The sequence below is a fragment of the Branchiostoma belcheri genome, unplaced genomic scaffold, assembly GCF_001625305.1.
Source record: "Branchiostoma belcheri isolate BF01 breed outbred unplaced genomic scaffold, Haploidv18h27 scaffold62, whole genome shotgun sequence".
Taxonomy (NCBI): domain Eukaryota; kingdom Metazoa; phylum Chordata; class Leptocardii; order Amphioxiformes; family Branchiostomatidae; genus Branchiostoma; species Branchiostoma belcheri.
Window position 1 is genome coordinate 1,982,956 of NW_017804265.1, and position 21,168 is coordinate 2,004,123.

General features: G+C 40.6%; 1 protein-coding gene across 1 annotated transcript; it reads right to left on the reverse strand.

Annotated features, from left to right (window-relative positions):
- Positions 1-1,632: 1,632 nt before the first annotated feature.
- LOC109483133 (complement factor B-like) lies at positions 1,633-20,771 on the reverse strand. Its single transcript, XM_019786129.1, has 14 exons — positions 20,480-20,771; positions 18,735-18,813; positions 17,396-17,560; positions 16,116-16,298; positions 14,336-14,509; positions 11,780-11,953; positions 9,935-10,174; positions 9,110-9,219; positions 8,112-8,279; positions 6,729-6,882; positions 5,579-5,820; positions 4,371-4,557; positions 3,879-4,086; positions 1,633-2,825 (listed from the first exon to the last, which is right to left on the reverse strand). Exons 2-14 carry the CDS (start codon positions 18,793-18,795, stop codon positions 2,636-2,638), a joined length of 2,256 nt encoding a protein of 751 aa, XP_019641688.1. The 5' UTR covers positions 18,796-18,813; positions 20,480-20,771; the 3' UTR covers positions 1,633-2,635.
- Between the last annotated feature and the right edge of the window lie 397 nt (positions 20,772-21,168).

Genomic DNA, 21,168 nt, shown 5'->3' on the forward strand with positions numbered 1-21,168 from the left:
AAAAGGAATGAAATACATCACTGCACGAAAGTAAAAGACAAAAAAATAAGAGCCTTGTCTTGTCTCCCCTCTACATACGTATTTATCTGCCATCCACGTTATGACATGGCAAGGCATGCCATTTTGCCCGTTTTCAACATGTTAACCACTGTCAGAGGGCAACAAAATTTCTTGTTTTTTTCCCCAAATTCAGAAGAAAATTAAATGTGCGCACTGATGTCATTCATAAACATTATTTGCGGTGGCCTAAAGGACAAACAGCAATATTTCCACAATGCTTACAAACCACAATTTTATTCAGAATGTCATGCAGAATTGGAATCTTAAGCTGGAACTTTCAAAAACTTAACAATATGGGTTTTAACATTTTGTCTTATACCTGGACTAGATGGCTGTTACCAATACCATGGCTGATAACGATGTATATAAAATATGAAGTAATTCACCAAGAATACACAAATATATAGCTGGTGATGGTAAATATGGGCTTACCTGTGCTAAAATGGATTGAAAGTATCAGCATAAAAGTTCATCTGAGTTGGTAAATTACATTATGAAAAGCTTAAACTTTTCTCCAACTCAAAATTTGACTCACCAGAAATTTTCGACTGAATCACTCAGTCTTCCTCAGCTATCTGACCCAAATGACGTGGGGCCGTGTGGCGTAGCGGCAGAGTGCGCGACTCGGAACCTGAGGTCCCGGGTTCGAGTCCTGACATGCGACCGATCTTGTGCCCTTGGGAAAGGCACTTAACACGACTTTCCTCACTTCGCTAAGGTGAAAATGAGTATTGTCCTGTCCCGTATTTGTCCCGTGTTGGTGGCGGCATTAATATAAGTTGATAAAACTTGAGTGTGCCGTCACCACGTCTGGTAATTACATGTTGGAATAAAAAGAAAAGATGCTGTGGACACGTGATTTTTCCCACGTGTGACGTCAGCAAAGGGTCAAAGGTTGTCTGAAGTCGATATCGCCCCCCGTCCCGGTTGAGCGATGGTTGAAGTGCCCTGATGTACATGTATATAGCTGAGGAAGGCTGAGTGATTCAGTCGAAAATTTCTGGTGAGTCAAATTTTGAGTTGGAAAAAAGTTTAAGTTTTTCATAATGGATTGAAAGTAAGTTGTACTTAATGATTCAGTATATTTTCCCAAATGTTTGGATCGGAGTTTATCCTAGTAGAATTATTACAGATTGTCCTACATCATGTAGTAGAATTCCAATTTGTCAAAGGACAGATTCCAACATAGGATAATCTCAAATTGTCCTAGGACAGATTGGAATTCCAATCTGCGCGATTGTCCTGAATTCCAACCTCTACTGTGACATGGCCTTCTACATGTACATTGTAATTTGTATGTTGGGATACTGGGGAAGAGTGGTTATCACTTAGTGGCTGTCTGTGTCAGTAAGGTGAACCTGCACCTCAGCTCTCACTCATCCTAGAAACTCTCCAAGCTGACACCTTGCACAATGTATCATACAAATATCATTATAATAAAAATAATAAAATTTTTGACATGATTATGGAAATGTTAATATTAATAATCATAATGACTATAAGCATGATTATAACTAGAAACTTTAGGTAACATTTGCAAAGAAAATACATAATGTTTACCTTCATATGGTCTAGACTAACAAAGTACAGTACTCTGTTTATTCTTACTCAAACACATTCATGTATAATATATAAAAGTGAACAGCCACTCCTACTCTATCCTGCTACAAAATGTAATCCAGCACTACAGGCAACAGTTAAACAGCACCTGTTACCATGGTGACATACATCTGGTCCAGGTCATTGACCTTATATGTGTTTGGAGAAAAAGAAGAAGAGGAAACAAGAGCAAAAAAAAATATGTTAACTTTTCCTTCTTCAAAGGCAACATCACAATGTTGTTGCTTAGTTACATAAAAGCATATCATACACATTCACATTCAAAACAAAATTCAACACATAATTGACTGTTCACTTTTGTTTCATCCCAAATGTGCTGCGTGCAATTAAGACATGCCCTTAAATTCCTACTCTCAAGGTTTCAGGGTTCTACGGTTGACATCTACATTTATACACCAGGGCTCGAAATTCAGTTTTGGGAATAGGTGCACTGGTGCAGCCAACCTAAAAAAAATTGGAAATTGGGTGCAACAATCTTATTGGTGCACCATGCATATAAAATAAAATAAAATATGCAGAATGGTAGCAAAAACTAATTATGTTTCATTTCTAAAGAAAAGAAGTACAATATTATATTGATTTTATTATTTTTCTGACACTTGGATGTTAAGAATATGCTGTATACTACAGTATACATTTAACATCTTGACATACGTAAACCTACGAAAATATTTGGGTGCACTGGTGCATCCACAGAAAACAATTGGGTGCACAGCTCCAAATTTGGATTTCGAGCCTGATACACTGTATATAGATGCCCTAGTTTAAACCTGTTGTATCTGTGATCCTAGTTTAAACCTGTTGTATCTGTGATCCTAGTTTAAACCTGTTGTATCTGTGATCCTAGTTTAACCCTGTTGTATCTGTGATCCTAGTTTAAACCTGTTGTATCTGTGATCCTAGTTTAAACCTGTTGTATCTGTGATCCTAGTTTAACCCTGTTCTATCTGTGATTCTAGTTTAAACCTGTTGTATCTGTGATCCAGTCCAGAAAAGTCTCCACCCTGGTGTAGATGCCATACTTGTTGGGCTGGGCACAGCCCTCTCCCCATGACATGATACCCACAATGCCCCACAGGTTGTCCCTGTGTTTCACCACCAGTGGTCCCCCAGAGTCCCCTCGGCAAGCATCCTTCTCTTGGAACCTGCCGAACGGAACAGTCAACATTAGGCCACACCAATCTAATTTGTTGTTCCTCTGATTTTTTAAGAAAAAATGTGAAGCGACAGGGCGAAATAATTTATGAAAAAGGCCAACTGAAGGCACCCTATGATAGCCAGAAATGCCCCAGGCTGATTTATAATTAAAATAATAGATTTTGAACTTTTAATGAAACAAATGCATTGTTACATTGAAAAAGTAGGAAGAAAAGGACTTTCTTTAACCATTGGGGCCAAAATATGCCTTTCATTGAGCATTTTGCAGTTGATTTAGAACCCCCTCATTTTTTTTTTGCAAATGAGAAAAAAATGGACAGGGCGAATCTGAGAAACAACAAATTAAATTGGTGTGGCCTGACATGTGGGACTGTCTACAGCCTGCCCTGTACATGCATATCAATCACAAACAGCTTTACATGCAGACATGCCCATCATCAAGGCTGGCGATGATGTACATGTATGTGAACATACCAGTCATGCCCGTAGTATACTCATGACATTGTACTTGTTACTTCATCAGCTAGTGGCTTGTTATGGTGCTGCAGTGAAACTTCAAGGTTTTGCATAATTACAGGATGGTACACTCACCAAATCGGTGTAGTAAACAAGTGTACATGTACATTTTGTAGGTCTATATGATGCACATGCTAACTTAATACTAGTAAATTATTAGACTTCTGTCAAGCAACCTGGCATCTCCAGATATATTGCAAATCTGCTTTAAAATGTTATACGTGCATAGTATTGCACAGCAAATGCATACTGTGCACCTTCACATGATCTATAGCCTAACAAACTACTGCTCTGTTTATTTTTACTCAAACACATTTATATAGTATGTGGTGACCAACCCCTCCAACTTTGTCCTGCAACTTGCTACATAATGTAACCCACAGGGTGTCTGCTGTTAACTGCACCTGTTACAATGTTGACAGACATTTGGTCCAGGTCATTGACCTTATGTGTTTGGAGAAGAAGAAACCTTAAAAAAATGTTTTCCTTCTGCAAACGTAAACATAATAAGAACAAGTACTGACCTGTAACCTGCACAAAGTTGTCTCTCTGTGATGGGAACAACAGTGGACTTCTTACAGACCGTCTGTGAGACGATGGGGAGACACAGCGCCTCAGGCACCAGGGTGGGGATGCCTGGCACCTCCCCAGGGCGCACCGGGTCAGTCGCTCCCCACCCTGCAAACAACATGGTGGACCCTGCCCGAGTCTGGTACGAGTCCCGCAGGTCTCCTGTAGAATGAACACAACTTACATGTATAATATTACCCACCAAGCAGTGCCATTTTGTAAAGTTGTATGACTCCAAAATGACTCCAAAATGCAGAATGCAAGGTGAACACTCATTGAACCGACAACATTGTTAGTGAGGAGAAACTGGAATAAACTTAATTAACAATGTATAGTTACATATATTAAAATTAAGAGATGTATAAAATTATATATAATTTATATATATTATGTAGGACCTGGTACAAATGTACAAGATAAAACATTTGAAAAGATTGCTGGTTTACCCTTGGGCAGACACAGAGTCCTGACAAACGGCCCCAGCTGTGAGGGAGTGGACAGTTTGAGGAGGGCGATGTCATGGTCCAGTCTGTCCGGCCGGTACTCAGGAGGCACATGGTACTCCTGGACGTACACATACTGCTCTGTCCCCTCCTCCTTGTCTCGTGCATGTTCTCCTGCTACAACATATATCTGTACAGATACACAAAGTACAGAATATTATGAATGATGCACCTTAGAGAGACAAGGACATATGTTAGTCAGTGCTAGTCTGTTTGTAAAACACAGAATACAAGTGGGTAGTAGAATTTTCATCAATCAATGACTGTTTTGAAAGGTAGCAAACACGTCCACTGTAATCATAAACGTGCGGATGCGAATCGTTCCGGTTCGACGCTGTACACCTGGGTACGTGAGGGCCACGGTCGGCCATAGTTTGCAGCGCAGTGCCTTGTACTGCGGAAAATTCTACTTGAATCGTACAATCTTGACATCGAGTTCTTATTACTTGTCGACTGAGGAAATGGGAGTTCTGATATTGACTTGGGGAAATCAGGAGATCCAGAGGAAACCGGATGGTGTGCACCAGAACCTACCCTGGGCGTGAGGGCGAGTGGTTAAGCCCAACGGGGGCGTTGTGGCGGTGGACCGTGGGGGTTTTGCGCCAGATGTGTCCGGGGCACAGCCTATGGGGAGGACATGAGTCGGGAACGACCACTCGAACAGGCATAAACTCTCCGCCTTACGAGCCTGGTTTCCAGGAAATGTTCAAAGAAATTGTGATATACATACATGTATGAAATGCAAGTCAATTCAAGGTGTGAAACCGTTTCCAGTGTGGGTGCAAGTTTTGAATCACGGACGCAAAATATATTCTGTTTCGATTCGGATCGTGGCCAAACCGGAACACATTTGAATCATGAACGAGGCCTGAGACTTGTGTAGATCTTCTGGCCTCCCCACCTCATTACGGAGCAGAGGTAAGGAGGACTTGGGCAGCTCCAAACCTTCATTACGATTCATTCCCACACATTCCAACTGTGTGTGGACTGCCTCCTTGATTGTAAATTTGGAGGTACGTGTTTGCTACCTTTCAAACAGTCAGTGATTGATGAATGTTCTTAAACTACTAATTGTTAATCTATACATGACTGATGAACCTCTGCAAACAAAACAAGTGGATTGACAGTGGCAGTGTTCTCCATGTTCTCACCTGGTCTGGACTAACACGTTCTCCTCTCCTCTCCAGACAGTGTGCTGCAGTCAGAACCCAGTCTTTAGCGATCAGCGCCCCCCCACACACCAGCTGAACCCCCTGCCTTCTCTCCTGGTAGATAGCCACGAGCCAGGGCCAGGCCCCCCTGGCTGCCTCAGTCCCCCCCACCACACGCCCCCCACTGCCACACTGTCCTGCCGTCTGCTGAGCTGGTTTGACCCGGCCACACTGCTCATAATCTGTAAAATATAAAGATGCATCGGGCCTGAAGTTTAGAAATAAGTGATGCTGACAATTTATCAGCTCTAAAAAAATAGTCAGTAGTTTCAGGCCACACCAATTTAAGTTGTTGCTTCTCGGATCGCCCTGTCCATTTTTTCTGATTTGCCAAAAAAAAAAAAAATTGGGGGGTGTTCTAAATTTACTGCAAAATGCTCATTGAAAGACTTATTTTGGCCCCAACGGTTGAAGAAAGTCCTTTTCTTCCTAGTTCTTGAAGTTTTTCAATGTAACACGCAATTTTGTTTCATCAAAAGTGAAAAATCTATTGTTTTAATTATAAACCAGCCTGGTATGTTCACTTCAAGGCTCATATTGTAACATTTCCGGCTATCATGGGGTGCCTTGGCCTGTTTTTTAATTTTTTTCTGAAAAAATCCAAGAAACAACAAATTAAATTATTGGTGTGGCCTTATGTTGTATTTATTTTATCCAACAGCTTGAAATAACAGTAGAAAAGGTATGGATTACTTGTTGCTTGATCTCATATTCAATAGATAATTGTTATATGTAACTACATAATATATAAAAAAAGGCTGACATTCGTTTGGGGGCAAATACAGCATATTTCACATTTATACAATGGCATGTTAAGTTAAACAAAGATGCCTGGAATCTTTTCATCATGACAATACAGAGAATCCTGGAATGTGGAAGGTTTAGTCAGTGTCTATTATATTGGTTCAAAATCTTCTCTTTGGCAGTTCAGTCTGGTTCAAAATAAAGTATAACATAAACATGTACTGTGTGCAAGAATCAGCCCTTAGCTAGCCAATATAGCTTTATTCTATGTGGTGACTCAAGCATTCACCAAACAAGTCAAGCACCTATTATGAAAATGCTACTCAGAAGCTTAAAGATGACCCACCAATTTCCTTCTCAGCAATTGTATTGACCAAAGTGTCAAAGTTGCTGAAGTCATTGATGAGGAAGACGTGTGATGTGAAGGGCTGGGACGCCACGCTGTTCAACTCATTCTTGTCGATGTTTGCTCCCACACCAACAGCAAATACCTCAAATGCCTGGAAAAAAAAGAAATCATTATGCTTTTTACTGGTCTAACTACAGACAGGACTCACTAAAGACAAACTTATCACAGAACTTGGCTATGCCAAGGTGACCTCTTCAAGCTGGCTACCTGGCCATAGTGACCACTTTTTCCCAAACTAACTTCCTTCCATTGACGCAAGCAATACAAATGTAAGTGACCAGTCCAAGTTGACCACCTAGCCAACACGACCACCTTGAGTTGGGATACCTGCCCATGGTGACCACATCATTTTATATTGTGTTAATTATTGATGAGATTATCATGGAGAAACCAGCCAGTTTGCCTCGACTGCTGGACGATATCTTTACATGACGCCAGCACTTTAAAGTTTAAGAACAAGTTATATATCCCAGTAGGGGAATATGCCTTTAACTAAATGTCATACAAATGTATATCAATAGGTTTTGCTGTTGTTCTAAACCTACAATCATGTTAATTCCAGATTCTGAAGATAACTCTTGCATGCATGATGTGTATTCGCGTGTAATCTATATAGTTGTCCTTGGCTTTTGATCCTTTAAGAGCTGTTTGCATGTTTCTAATAGTATTACCTGGCTATGAGCCTGATACTGGTAATAGAAAAGTGACTCACTCTTTTACACCACTGAGAGTATTGTCGTGTATATTGTCACCTCACCCATAATCAAAAGGAGCAAAACTTCTTGTTTTTTTCCCTGGGAACAGGCCAAAATCAATTAATGGGCACGTGGATGTCATCCTTAAAAATTACTTGGTGTGACCTTAGGCCACACCAATTTAATTTGTCGGTTCACGGATTCGCCCGCTTAATTTTTTCCTGATTTGCAAAAGAAAAGAAATTTCAGCCTCTGAATCAACTCCAAAATGCTCATATTTTGGTCCCGAAGGAAGTCCCTTCTCTTCAGACTTGTTACAGTTTTTTCATCTAACAATTGATAGTAGTTGATTAAAAGTTTGTTTGAATTGTTTCAAATGTTTGTTTGAATTGTTTTGTTGGTTCAATTGTTTGAAAAAATTCATTGTTTGAATTACAAACAGCCTGGTATGTTGACGTCATGGCTCCTGTCATGGCATTTGGGGCTATCATACGATGCCCAAGTCTGTTTTTATGAATTTTTTTTTTTTCGCCCTGTCGCTTCATATCTTTTCTGAAAAAATCCGAGAACCAACAAATCAAATTGGTGTGGCCGCTTAGTTAGATACAGAGTAAGAGATTTTTACCTCCTCCTCCCTCAAACGCCGTGCGAACACTCCAGGAGAAGCTCCCACGTTAGACTTGCCGTCAGTGATGATGAAGAGAGCTCGTTTGGCACCAGGTCTGCTCACAGGCAGGACGTCGTTCAGCACAGTCTGTAGTGCAGCTGTCAGGGCTGTTCCTCCTCCTTCAGGCTGGGGACAGGAAACATCATTCACTTCAACACAACCATGCAAGAAACTCCATATGAGTCACCATTACATCTAGGTCTACCCTTAGCTAGCAGAGATTTTGTCAGTGTTAGTAACATTGATATGGCAAAAAGCAGTTACTCGAAAGCAACTGTATATGATTTGGGAAAAATCATATCCAGTTGCTTGTCAAGCTAGTAACAGTTACTGTTTTTGGTGTATCTTACATTGTATTACCTGGATGTCTAACCTTCACTGACCTTAGTAATGTTAATGTTCACCTTTATTCATACATCTTTTTCAGGAAGAGTCAATTGTCAAAATAGCGAACCATCATTTCGTTTTGTTACTGTAACTGACATTATATGATACGAATATATTATTACCTCCGGGGGAGGAGACATCCTTCCGTGGAAGGGTTTTGTGAGAGATTTAGATTTTCATGTTCGCAGCTGTTTCTCGCATTTGGGTGGACGGATTCTTTTGAGACTTGGTATATGTTTTGCTATTGGGCTGCAGATGATGCACGTTCTTTTGTTTTTATTGTTCAGTATATCTGTATTTGGGCGTGAAAATGGTGCCTTTTGGTGGCTCCAGAACACCCCTTTGAGCATGAAAGTGGTCGCGACCGTTGACCTTTGGTGTGTTTAAGCTATTCTCGGTCTGGTCCATGTATATGACCCTTCACACAGAGGGGTGTCCGGTCTCAATAAATTCTTTGTTTCAAAATTCAAACCCTATATAAAAATATACAATAAAAAGCCCAGAGGTATAAAATCTCAGATTTTACTTGTTATAACTATTTTATATATGGAAGGTGTGAACAAACTGACCTGTAGTTGTCTGAGTTGGCGGAACACCTGCCTCTTACTGTCCAGCTGTCCCAGGTTCCACTCCAGCTGTGCCTCACTACCAAATGTCACCAGGGCCACCTGTGTTCCACCTGCACAGGCAACACAAACTCACTTTCTATACCAGTATAGGTTGGAATGGCTCTTTATCAATGGCCTGAACATTAAATAAAATCTGACAAAAAGTGTGTATGACCGGACATAACGTTACATGTACATGTACACATCCATATCCACTGATTATGACTGATAAGGGCTTCGTTGTGAGAGAGAGTGTGAGTGACAAGAGGAGGGTGTATACATAGAATTACATGTATCATAGAAAACTTTGGAAACATAAAAAGATGCAGACACAGTTTGGCCGGAGAAAAGGGAAAAGTTATAATTTGTGACTTTTCCGAAACAAACACCAATCAAAGGAATAAATTCTATCGGCAGACGTCTTGTAAGACAGTTCACTAATATATTAAGTAAAACAACAACAACAACAAGTAAAACTCAATAATCAACAAAGGCGGAGAAAGGGGTGGTGGTAGGTGAAAAGACAAAGCAAAATAACGTCTGGCACCCGTGTTCCGTCAAATCCAATGGATTATCACTGTTCATGTCAAAGGTCGCGGGCCAAAACAAGACAAAGCCAGTTTTTAGACAATTACTAAAAATTACCAATGGTCAATTTTTCTTAGATGAGCCTTTCAGGCTTCATTTTTATATACCTCCTCCTGTACACTTTGTTCTATAACATGTACATGTATTAGTTCCTCACTTTCTTTTAATGTTTTTTTGTGTAAATAAACTAAAACAAACCTTCTCTGTTTGTCACTCCAAATTCGTTGATGATACTCCGTGTGAACTGGATAGCTCGGTTAAAGTCGACAGTGTCGATGCTGCTGGATGTGTCCAGAGCGAAGACGAGGTCCAGCCCAGCGCTGCCTCGGGACAGGCGACCCAGCGAGCTCCGGCCGCGGCTGGAGTTGGTGAAGGCCTTAATACGGTCCACAAAATCCTCTTTCAGTGACCCTGCAACTTCCTGCAAGGTTTGTGGTGCTGTAGTGGAAACAATGATACCAATCTTACAAATAATGTATTGATTGTCACTTAGACAGAGATGTACACAATCAGATGCAATTATGCAAATGAGAGCATAATCTGCATAATTAATGTACACATTCTGAAATTTCCAGTGACACAACATCATCGGACGGCTGCGGAGCAGGCGATCACAAGTCCATTCCACGTCCTTCGGTCAGCAGCCAGCGCAGCAGTCCTGTCAGGGCTCAGGTCACCTTCCGTATCCCCCAGCAGGTTCTGGATGTAAGTCAGGTAGCTCGTCCTCTGGTGTACGGGACGCCTTCTGCCGTGGGGCGGAGCGTAGAGGGCGTAAGTCCTGAGTGGTTCCTCTACGGGCATCCTGAGGGCATGTCCGATAAAGCGCAGTTGCCGTTGTCTCACTCTGATGATGAGAGGCTGTGTGTTCGTGGTTTTGTATATTTGGTTGTTGCTTATAATTACATGGTCTGTGCGCTTAATGTTCAACATGATTCTAAGGCAAGATGTAGCAAAAGAGTTTATCTTGTCCTCCATGTCGCGCGACAGCACCCAGGTTTCGCAACCATACAACAGTACCGACACACAGGTGACATTGAAGAGCTTGATCTTTGTGGCTATGGGGAGAGTTGGGTTTCTCAAGATCTTTTGGAGCTTCCAGAGAGCAATCCACGCGAGCGCCTTTCGCCTGGCCAGGTCGTTCTTGCTGGATACCATCATAGATCCTAGATATTTAAAGTCCGTTACATCTTTGATGGGCTGGCCATACACTTCCAATGGTGGTTGCGGATTGCAGTTGATGGTCATGTATTCGGTTTTGAGAACACTGATGAGAAGACCAAGTTGCTGTCCTGCAGTAGCAGTTTTGGTGAGTTGTGACTGTGCCTTCGGTGTGGATGCCTCCAGCAGAGCAATGTCATCAGCAAAATTGAGATTGTTCAGGGTCAAGCGAGGGTTTAGGGTTAAGCGACACAACAGGTAACTACAATGACACATCTCAAACTTTGAGATGTCAAACCTGAGACCTGACTGAATGGTTTGAACCGCTCGCAGAGGGATGAACCCCTGTAGTCTTTTCGATAAGTGTTGTGGGATTTTAATGTGCTCAAGGTGTGGGTATCCTTAAACACACCTGGATCTCAGCTTTACGTCCTACAAAACGTATTAAAGAAGATGTCCCTAACCAAAGCTAGGTACTCATTTTCACCTGAGTCAAGAGAGGAAATAGGTGTAAAGTGCCCTACCCAAGGACACAACAGTAGGGCTTGCCAGGGATGATTTCAACCCAGAATTCAGAGTCAAAAGTACTATCCACAAGACCACCTTGCCACCTACTCTTAGCTTATTTAGTCTGTTACAAATTTATGAAAAGAATAAGATTTGATATGATTGTTAATATGATTTAAGTTTTTTTAATAATAATAATAACCTTTATTGTACATTAATGCCCAATTGGGCTAAGTACAGGTAAACAGATGAAAGGGTAATATACATGTTTGTAGTACAAATAGCTCTAAAACTACACTAATACAAAGGTTCAGCTTCTTCTCGTTTCTTAGTGATGTCAAAAATATAATTTAACTAAACTCGCCTTACTGAACTCACCTTGACAGGTAGGAGAAACACCTGACCAGCGACCGTTCGCCTGACACCGCTGCAGCCGCGGACCAATCAGGTCATGACCTCGGTCACAGAAGTAGAAGACCTGGCCACCAGGACGGAGATTGGTGACACGGCGGCGGCCATGTTCTGGGTGTGCAGGGTCAGGGCAGACAGTATCTAGAACATGAAGAGTGAAATCACTGTAACGTGTTGAACTTTATTCCAATACAAGGCCACACCAATTTAATTTGTTGTTTCTCGTATCTTTTCAGAAAAAAATATGAAGCGACAGGGCGAAATAAAAATGACAACAACAAAAAAAGGCCAAGGCACCCCATATGAAGGCCGGAAATGTTACAATATGAGCCATGAGGTCAACAAACCAGGCTGGTTTATAATTGAAACAATAGATTTTGAACTTTTAATGAAATGAAGTTGCATTGTTACATTGAAAAACTAGGAAGAAAATGACTTTCTTCAACCTTTGGGGCAAAAGTATGCCTTCCCTTCTGCATTTTGCAGTTGATTCAGCACCTAAAATCTTTTTTTTTTTTTTGCAAATCAGGAAAAAAATGGACAGGGCGATTTTAAGAAACAACAAGAAGCCATAGGTGACAATTCTCCGTGAAGTATTATATATTGCAACAAAAAGAAGTAGCCATTGGCGACAATTCTCTGTGAAGTGTGATAAATCGAACAAAGAAAAATTGTTTAAACGCGCGTCGGCTCAGTCATCTTAAGACGCAACAACCAATCAGATGCGAGATGCCTACACGTGACGCGGGAAGGGCGCGCGATGCCCGAAATATTTTTGCGTCAATATTCAGCGCCGTGATTCAAGAGATTAATACCCGGAAACAATTTTTTTCTTGTTTTGAACGCATTAACATGCATTTACGCTAATCTAGTATGATTCAGGGTTACTTTTTTAACCTGCCATGGCCAGATTATCTAAAGATGTGTGTATTGTGTGTACAATCTATAGAAAGAGAAATGTACATCAGGTCCGATCATCCGATTTTCACGTTTCGGTTTTTGGACTCGGTTCATGAACGTATTTTGGTTTGGCTCCTGGAATGTGCAAAAAAATGACTCCCGGGACTGTCTACAGGGAACACTCGCACATTCGCGGTGTATCAGGACAGCGCGACTGGTCGTCATTAGCGCAGTAACAGTTGCATAAACGGACGAAACCATTTCAAAGAAATGGGGATGTTTCGAAAATAAGCATTTACTCCAATATCAAAACAGCTACGGTAAAAATAAAAAGACGTGCATCATCCCGGACATAATGCAACACCACATGCGAAATTACACAGAAATGCGACGTACGGAAGAATGCGTTTTGGCTGCGAACATCTTCCAAAAAACTTGGCATCTCTTAACCATGGGCAAAAACATCTGGAACCACTTATAAAAACCACCCCGTATCTGCATGAACTTTTTTGAACCCCACTGCTATTCCAAACAACGCGTTTTTCTGGACCATTCCAATTCGCCTCGTAATTGTAGGGGTGCGTCTGCGATATTACATTGACCGCGAAAGCAGCAACGGCAAAAATACACATTCGTGCATCAACACGGGCATGCCCGCAGACGGCGTATAAAATTGCGTGCCGATTACACAAAGAGAACCCAGTGTTTTGACTGCGAACATGAAAAATCAGCCGATTACAACACTCCGTCCGGAGGTCCTGACCTCCTTCACGGAGTAACAAATTAAATTGGTGTGGCCTAAGGGTTACACAGAGATCAAATCTTAAACGACCACTGTCGCCTTCATCAGGACAATCAGTGACCGATCCCTTCTGAACGTAAACTAGCAAGAGTTACAGACATGTGACCTTACACACATATACTTGACGTAAGCATTTGATCAAACGTGCCAGGGAGTTTATATCGTCCACCGTTTCTGTTAAGTGAGGGCTGGAGTGCCCTGATATGTAAAGCCTCCTTAAAGCCTGTTTTAAGAGGACTAAGTTTTAAAAAACGTATCCTGTTCAATGTCCAGCATTCTTATTTTGTCCAATGAGAAGGTACAGACCGGTGATTTGATGTGGATGTGATGACAGTGAGATGGGGCATTTGTGTTCAAGAAATCTGGTCCTCAAGGAGCATTCTTCCATTAACCATTTTGTAGAATCCACAGATAAACTTTCATGATAATGAAGAGTGAAGGTTGAGAAATTTTTAGAACCAGATGTGTTAACTTTGCAAGTCACTATCCAGGATTTCAGTTTTAGGAATACGTGCACTGGTGCACCCAAACCCAAAATTTGGTGCACCATATAAGATGAAATAAGTAGAATGTCAGCAAAATGAATTATGTTCATATTAAGGAAAGTACTACAACAATTTTTCTGACACTTGGATGTTAAGAATATGCTGCATGATACTATACATTTATCATCTTTACATAGTAGGTAAACCTATGAAAATATTTGGGTGCACTGGTGCACCCACAGGCACAGAAAACAATTGGGTGCACAGCTCCAAATTTGGGTGCACTAAGGTGCACATGCACCCAGTATTTCAAGCCCTGCTATCACTATTACTCACATTTCATACAGAAGGGTGGGCGACCCCTCCAAGAGCCTCGCACACATCTCAGCATTTGTGGTCCGTACAGTCTGTACCCCTCCTGACAAGTGAAGGAAGCCCTCTGTCCTTCCACAAACACACTGCCATGGCGGGGAGCATCAACAGAAGGACAGCCCTCCTCCTGTCCAACCTCTGGAATAACAGTTTCCTGACTTTGAATACAATTTTTTATTCACAGTTTAATTTATTTATCCTCAGTATAGCATATCTTTATTACATGTTGATGTGTTATGTCTTGTAGTATCCTGTTAACTAGGTTGGAAATTTAAAATTGAAGTAAAGTTAAGTATAGTACATTTGTAATTCTAAATATCATGATCATCATTGCTCATTATATTAAAAGCTCAATGCAGTTGTGTAGCACATTTGCAAATTGTTGTGACAGTCCTAAAACTAATTATGCCTTAAAAATACAGGGATTTCACAATTATGTTATTGACCCTGAAAAGCCACTCGGTCGTACTGCCTTAGCTATTTTAGTGGTTTTAGGTTGCGCTGTGGAATATTTAGGCTGATCTGAACATCGGCAACCCGGCCAATTGTGGTTTTATACTGTAGGGAAGCTCGGGACAGCAAAAAAACGGGGCAAAAACGGACCATCGAGCAGCCAACGGGAAATGTGCAGTTCTGCCAATGGATCTTTCCACGACTCTTGCTGAGGGTAATGCAATGTAAGCCAGAATCAAGAGTCGCCACGGCTATCCTGAATGTAGCTTTAATATCATCGAGAGTGATAAAATGGTAAACTAGAGTCCCACGATCTTATACCTTCGCCAAATGATGTTAATCTTCATGACTGAAAAAGATGATTCCTCCTGATTATGCAAATAGCATCCTAATTTGCATGAATTATATCAGTTGATCATATTCTCTATCAAAAGACAGCCTTATCTTAACAAAGAAAGTTATTCTATCATTTCCTCATAAATTATGCAAATGAGGTCCTTATTTGAATAAGTTATGTTTAATGATGTTCAGCTTCACTTAACTTTTAAATACCCTAAGTATGAAATTCCAGGCAGTAACTCTTATGGAATTATAACATTTTCTCATTAATTATGCAACTTAAGTGTTAATTTACATAATTAATACCTGCCTGTGTTTCTCTCGTTCTCAATTACATATGTTACAAGATTGAATAGTCCTATAATGTAATGCAGCTGATTTATAGAATTTCCTCATTAATTATGTAAATTACATCCAGATTTGCATAATTGTCACATAATTATATCAAGCGTCACATAAGCTACATACATACCAAAAATCATGAAGATCCGTCCACCGGTTCTTGAGTTATCCTGTTTTGAATATTTTCAAAGAAATGTCCCTGCAGTTCCTGAGCAAGCTGCTAGGGGGCCCAAACCTACATTACTTCTTCCCGAGCACAAGGCCTACCTACCATCTCAATTTCGTGACCCTAACACGTCCAGATCATGAGATATCAAGACCGGAAGTTCAGCTGCAGTACCATTAGAAGCCGCTAGGGGGCCCAAAATCTAATCATTTCGAGGTCTCATCAAGAACCACCCACCTTCCAAATATGAAGTCAATCCATTTAATCCTTCTCAAGTTATCGTGTTTACAGACAGACAGACAGACACACACACACACACATAATTTATACACACACATACACGAACGCCACTGAAAACATAACCTTCTTGGCGAAGGTAATGACAATAACACAACTGCAGTAGATCTGTTAGTTCAAGCTGAACGTTCTGTTGGAATGTCCTACCATTACAGATGTCCACACCATCTCCTGTGAAGCCATCCTTACAGCTGCACCTGTAGGAGCCAGGTGTGTTGATACAGTCGGCCTGCAGGTGGCACAGCTCAGGCTCCTGGTCTGTATCCAGACTGTCTCCATCACCAGACCCACTGCCACTGGCCTCATTCCACTCCTCACATTCATCAATGTCTGAGGGGGAGGGTGACAAGGCATCATGAGTTTCATTTCAATGACTTTTGACCTGTATGTTACTTAGGCCACAGCAAGTAATTTTTATGGATGACATCAGCGCGCGCATTAATTTTCGCTTGATTTTGGCAAAAGAAACAGGAATTTTGTTGCCCTCTGACAGTGGTCTACAAATTGGGCAAAGATGTCTGAAGTCAGGCCGGAACGTGATGACAGAAAAATGTGAAGAGAGATGAGATGAACAAGAAAAGGCTCTGATTTAATGTTTTGTTTTTCACTTTGATGCAGTGATATGTGATGTTGGCTGTGTATATGTGATGTTCCCACTGAATCAAAACCATTCGTATAATGATTGAGTCAAAATTTTAGAATGTAGGAACCTTGTTTTTTTTGGCCCGCCTTGTTTTTTTTCGCCCGCTCGCATTAGATTTGGAGTCTGCGGAGGATGTCATCCATAAAATTTACTTGCTGTGGCCTTACTTGCTTTTACTGTTACTTACTGTACTGTTACTAAATCCTTTAATTCCCTTTTTCATGCTTGAGAAAGACAGGGAGAAAATTCCCTAATGAGCAGCTATAACTGTTATCAGGGTTGACATTTAGGCATCATGAGTTTCATTTCAATGAATTTTGATCTGTTACTATCAAATCCTTTCTCTTCAGGTCCATTCTTGAGAAAGACATAATGAGCAGGTACATGTATATCAGATTTTACCCCTAAGTTACAGAGAAAATCAAAACACGCAGGATGGAACTAGGTGCATTTAAGACATCTTGATATTATAGCATCCAGGTTTGTCCTTTGGGAACCCACAAAAGGCCAAAGAAGTTGAGGGAAACCTGGGATTAAGTTCATTGCTTGACAACCTCAGATCAGACTAATTAAACTTAGTATTTAGGAAACCCAGTCTCTGATGGAGGCTAGGATAGAATAAATAGGAGGACACTTTCAAGTTTGACTCAAAGTAAGTAAAATGACACAATTTCAAACCCTGGTTGAATTCCATCTCAGTGCTGCCATGTCCCAAAGCTATGAATGATATTAACCCTTAAGCCTTTCCCTATTTGTAAGGTTTGCATACAACAATGTTTGGTACCTGTACATGTTGAGTAGGCCTCACTCCACTGTCCACTAGTCACATTGCAAGTTCTCCACTCCAGACCAGTCTGCTGGAAGCCTGTGTAGCACACAGCCTGCACCAGACTGCTGCCGATCCTGTGGTAGTAACCATTGTCTATGTCCTCTGGGACCACCGCACAGCCTGAAATGAATGAAAACATGATTCACTAGCCTCACATTTTACTACAAGTTATGCTTGCCTGGTGTCCCACTATTGTCTTAATGTACATCATACATACCTTCACTCATCATCATCATAACCCTTATGCCCTACAAATTGTACATGTTTCTCATTGATTATGCAAATAAGATTATCTTATGCATTAATCATATCAGTTAACGTTGATCATGTATTCTCCACCCAATGACACTGTCCTAACAAAAAAAACTGTTCTAGAATTTCCTCATAAATTATGCAAATAAAGTCGTGATTTGAATGAATTATGTGTAATGATGTCACTGGCGTCACTTAACTTCTAAATGTGATAAGTATGAAATTCCTGGCAGTTACAACTATGGAATTATAGCATTTTATCATTAATTACGCAAATTTGGTGTTAATTTACATAATCAATATCTGCCGATGTTCCACTCGTTCTCATTCTCATTTGAATAGTCCTTGAATGATATTAAACACAGTAGGTTTAGAGAGTTCCCTCATCAATTAGCAGATTAGATCATAGTAATTTACATAATTTTCATTGGATTATGTAAATTAATATCTAATCTAATTTACATAATTGTCATGTAAGCTAGATGTACATTGTACTACCTACATACTAGTACAAAAAAGAAAGTGATCTATCACCCAGCTCTTGAGTCATCCTCTGTCAAAGAACAAATGCTCTGACTGAGTACTGCAGTTTCAGGACAAGCTGCTAGAGGGCCTAAAGCCCTAAATGTATGTGACATCTTCTCAAGCTAGAGCTATGTACATGTACCATCCAAAATTGATGACCCTAGTACGTCCACATCACAAGATATCAAAACTGGAAGTCCCATTGCAGTACCATAACAAGTCGCTGGGAAGCCCAAAATGTAATAAAAAAATAACGATTTACAGGTCTTATATCAAGACCTTAGAAGTGCACTCACTAAATTTCACGACATTACCCATTCATAACTCCTTAATAAGTTATAGTGCTAAATTACACATTAGTAGTACATACCTGTGGACTGTTGCTTAAAGCTATCTAGTGATGATGTGATCATAGGATCATAGTTCTAGGGAAAAATAAGTTTTTGAACACCTCAATCCTTGGTTGATAACTGTGGTACTTGACGGCATGACTAATGAGATAAAGATCTGCTGTTACCTTCTATTCCTGGGCTCAACATTTGCAGCACCACCAGCAACACCAGGCTTGTCAACTCCATCTTACTGAGAGTATACTCCTACAGTACACAAACATTTGGTCAAGCAACTGATTGAGTTGAAAATAAATCTATGATTACTCTTAGAGCATGTACTGATACAACTTAAACAAGAATTCGTAGATCGCACACCTCAATGAAATATGAGTTTTTGTAAATGACATGTCCTCGTTAATTATGCAAATGACCTCTACATAAACATAATATATGCATAGTGGTGTTAACCTTGAAGTAACCTACACATGTCTGATTTGTCACAAGGTATAAAATTACCATCATTCACCAATAAGGAGTCACAAAATTTTCACATTAATTATGCAAATTAGGTCATCATTTGCATAGTTGGTATCTGTTGATGTTAGATCTGCCACAGATTAAAAAGATTACATGTATAGCAGTACTATTATATAAAACAATGTAATTATAGAATTTTCTCAATAATTATGCAAATTAAGTCCTCATTTGCATAATTTGCATTTAATTATGTACAACTCTCTCTCAGCTACCTACATACCAAAAATGGTGAAAATACGTTGTTCCTATCTGGACTTTTTGGCTTTGAAAGTTTTTACCAGAAACTAACCTGCAAGTCCAGAACAAGCTGCTAGGGGGACCAAACTTACACCACTTACATGTATTCCTGACAGGATAAGCTAATCTCACCAAAAGATCAAGACCACAGCAAGTTCAGGACAAAAGATACAAAAACCGGAAGTTCTGCTGCAGTACCTAGGTCATCCACCAGGAGGCCCATATTTGACCTTGCCCTTCGTCTTCCTAAGACTTACATTGTACCACTACCAGCATACTAAATATCATCACAAACCATAAAGGCGTTATGCTGACAGTCAGACTACAAATGTGCGGAAACACACTCACACACACACACACACACACACAGACACACACACACACACACACACACAGGCGCGCCAAAAACAATGCCTCCATTTTTCATGGAGGTAATTAGAACATTAAGCTTGAACTTCAACATCCCAAGACGTTGACCTACTCACACACCAAATATCATCACCCAATAATAGCCTGGGTGCCAGACTCCAAGAGTTGGAACAAGTTAAAGCTAGGTGTAATATTACTAACACTAGGTGTAATATTACTAACAGTAATACAGCCAGCTGCCGCCGCACCGCGTGCCTGCGAAGCTGGTGTGTTACAAATGTACTAAGAAATTATAGTAAGATACAGATAACGATACCGGTCGTACTACATGTACACCCTCCGCGGTTATATGAAGTTTCCCTGCATGTAAAACGGGGTTTTACGGGCTGCGGCCTGGCATCTTGGCTTTTCAACCACCCCATGGCCAGTCCCCAGCTGAGAGAAGCCGCCAGTGAGAACAATACGATCTTTCTCCAAAACTAAATATTTTGCTAGGAGATTATAAGTCTCATAAGTGTGAGAAACACATCAACAGCCTAATCTTGCCTATCTTTCTGTTGAAAGCAGACGTTTCTTCACGTTAATCGTAATTTTTCCGACTCCATTTTCATTTTTTTTCTACACACAATTGGGTTGATCGGACAAATCCTCGTAATTCGGCCGGTCATAAAATTTTCCACCGATCTGCTTGGAGATAATTTTACAATACCAACTAAGTCCATCACAACAACAACAAGGAGAAAATATATAACGGTTATACATGTAACTACATGATCGAGGTGCGTACCTTGTGTGGAAGTGCAGTCAACAAACTTCGGGATCAATATGGAATACAAACGAAAACGTTGGCCTTTTTTGTCACGACATGGAAACGACTTATCACATCTCGTCAGCTGTGTGCCCGGGCACAGGGCCAGGCTACAGCCCCGGTATCCTGCAGGAACTTCCCTGGAACAGGCACGCCTCCACATCCGCATGTTTACCGAGATTGTCGGCACCTCTCCACAGCAGGGAGAAGTAATGCAGAGTCAGCAGCGCCCAGTAGCACGCACACGTTCTGGTTGTCAGGTCTCTGAAGGGTGAAGGGGACAGTCCATTTGCTTTCTGGTAAGGGGAATGCTTTCAGTATGTTCGTTGTATGGCCTTGTATGTGCGACTTAGGCCATGTTGATTTGATTATATGGATGACGTCCTCCGTTAGCCCCAAAACTGATGCGCGCGTGCGAATAAAAAAAAAGTTTTGCAAAAAAAAAAAGTTATTTTTAATATGAAATCTACGTGGTCACGAGGGTTGAACAAACATGGTTTGGCGAATAATCTAGTCTTCAAGTTCATTTCTTTACAAATTCGTCTTTTTTGTTTGATTTTGGCATTCTACGACATTGGTAACGTTATTAGTTTTTATTAATTTTTTTTGTAACTTATGGTATATTTTTGCTCATTTTGCAACTGTTTTGTACGATTTATAGTATGGTT

What these genes read in the sequence shown, in the direction of transcription:
- LOC109483133 (XM_019786129.1), bottom strand. Translation starts at nt 18,795, where the DNA reads ATGGAGTTGACAAGCCTGGTGTTGCTGGTGGTGCTGCAAATGTTGAGC. An exon ending in TGTTTCTCCTACCTGTCAAG is followed by an intron (nt 10,175 to 11,779) that starts GTGAGTTCAGTA and finishes TTTCCACTACAG; the next exon opens with CACCACAAACCTTGCAGGAA. An exon ending in AATTGCTGAGAAGGAAATTG is followed by an intron (nt 5,821 to 6,728) that starts GTGGGTCATCTT and finishes TATATTTTACAG; the next exon opens with ATTATGAGCAGTGTGGCCGG.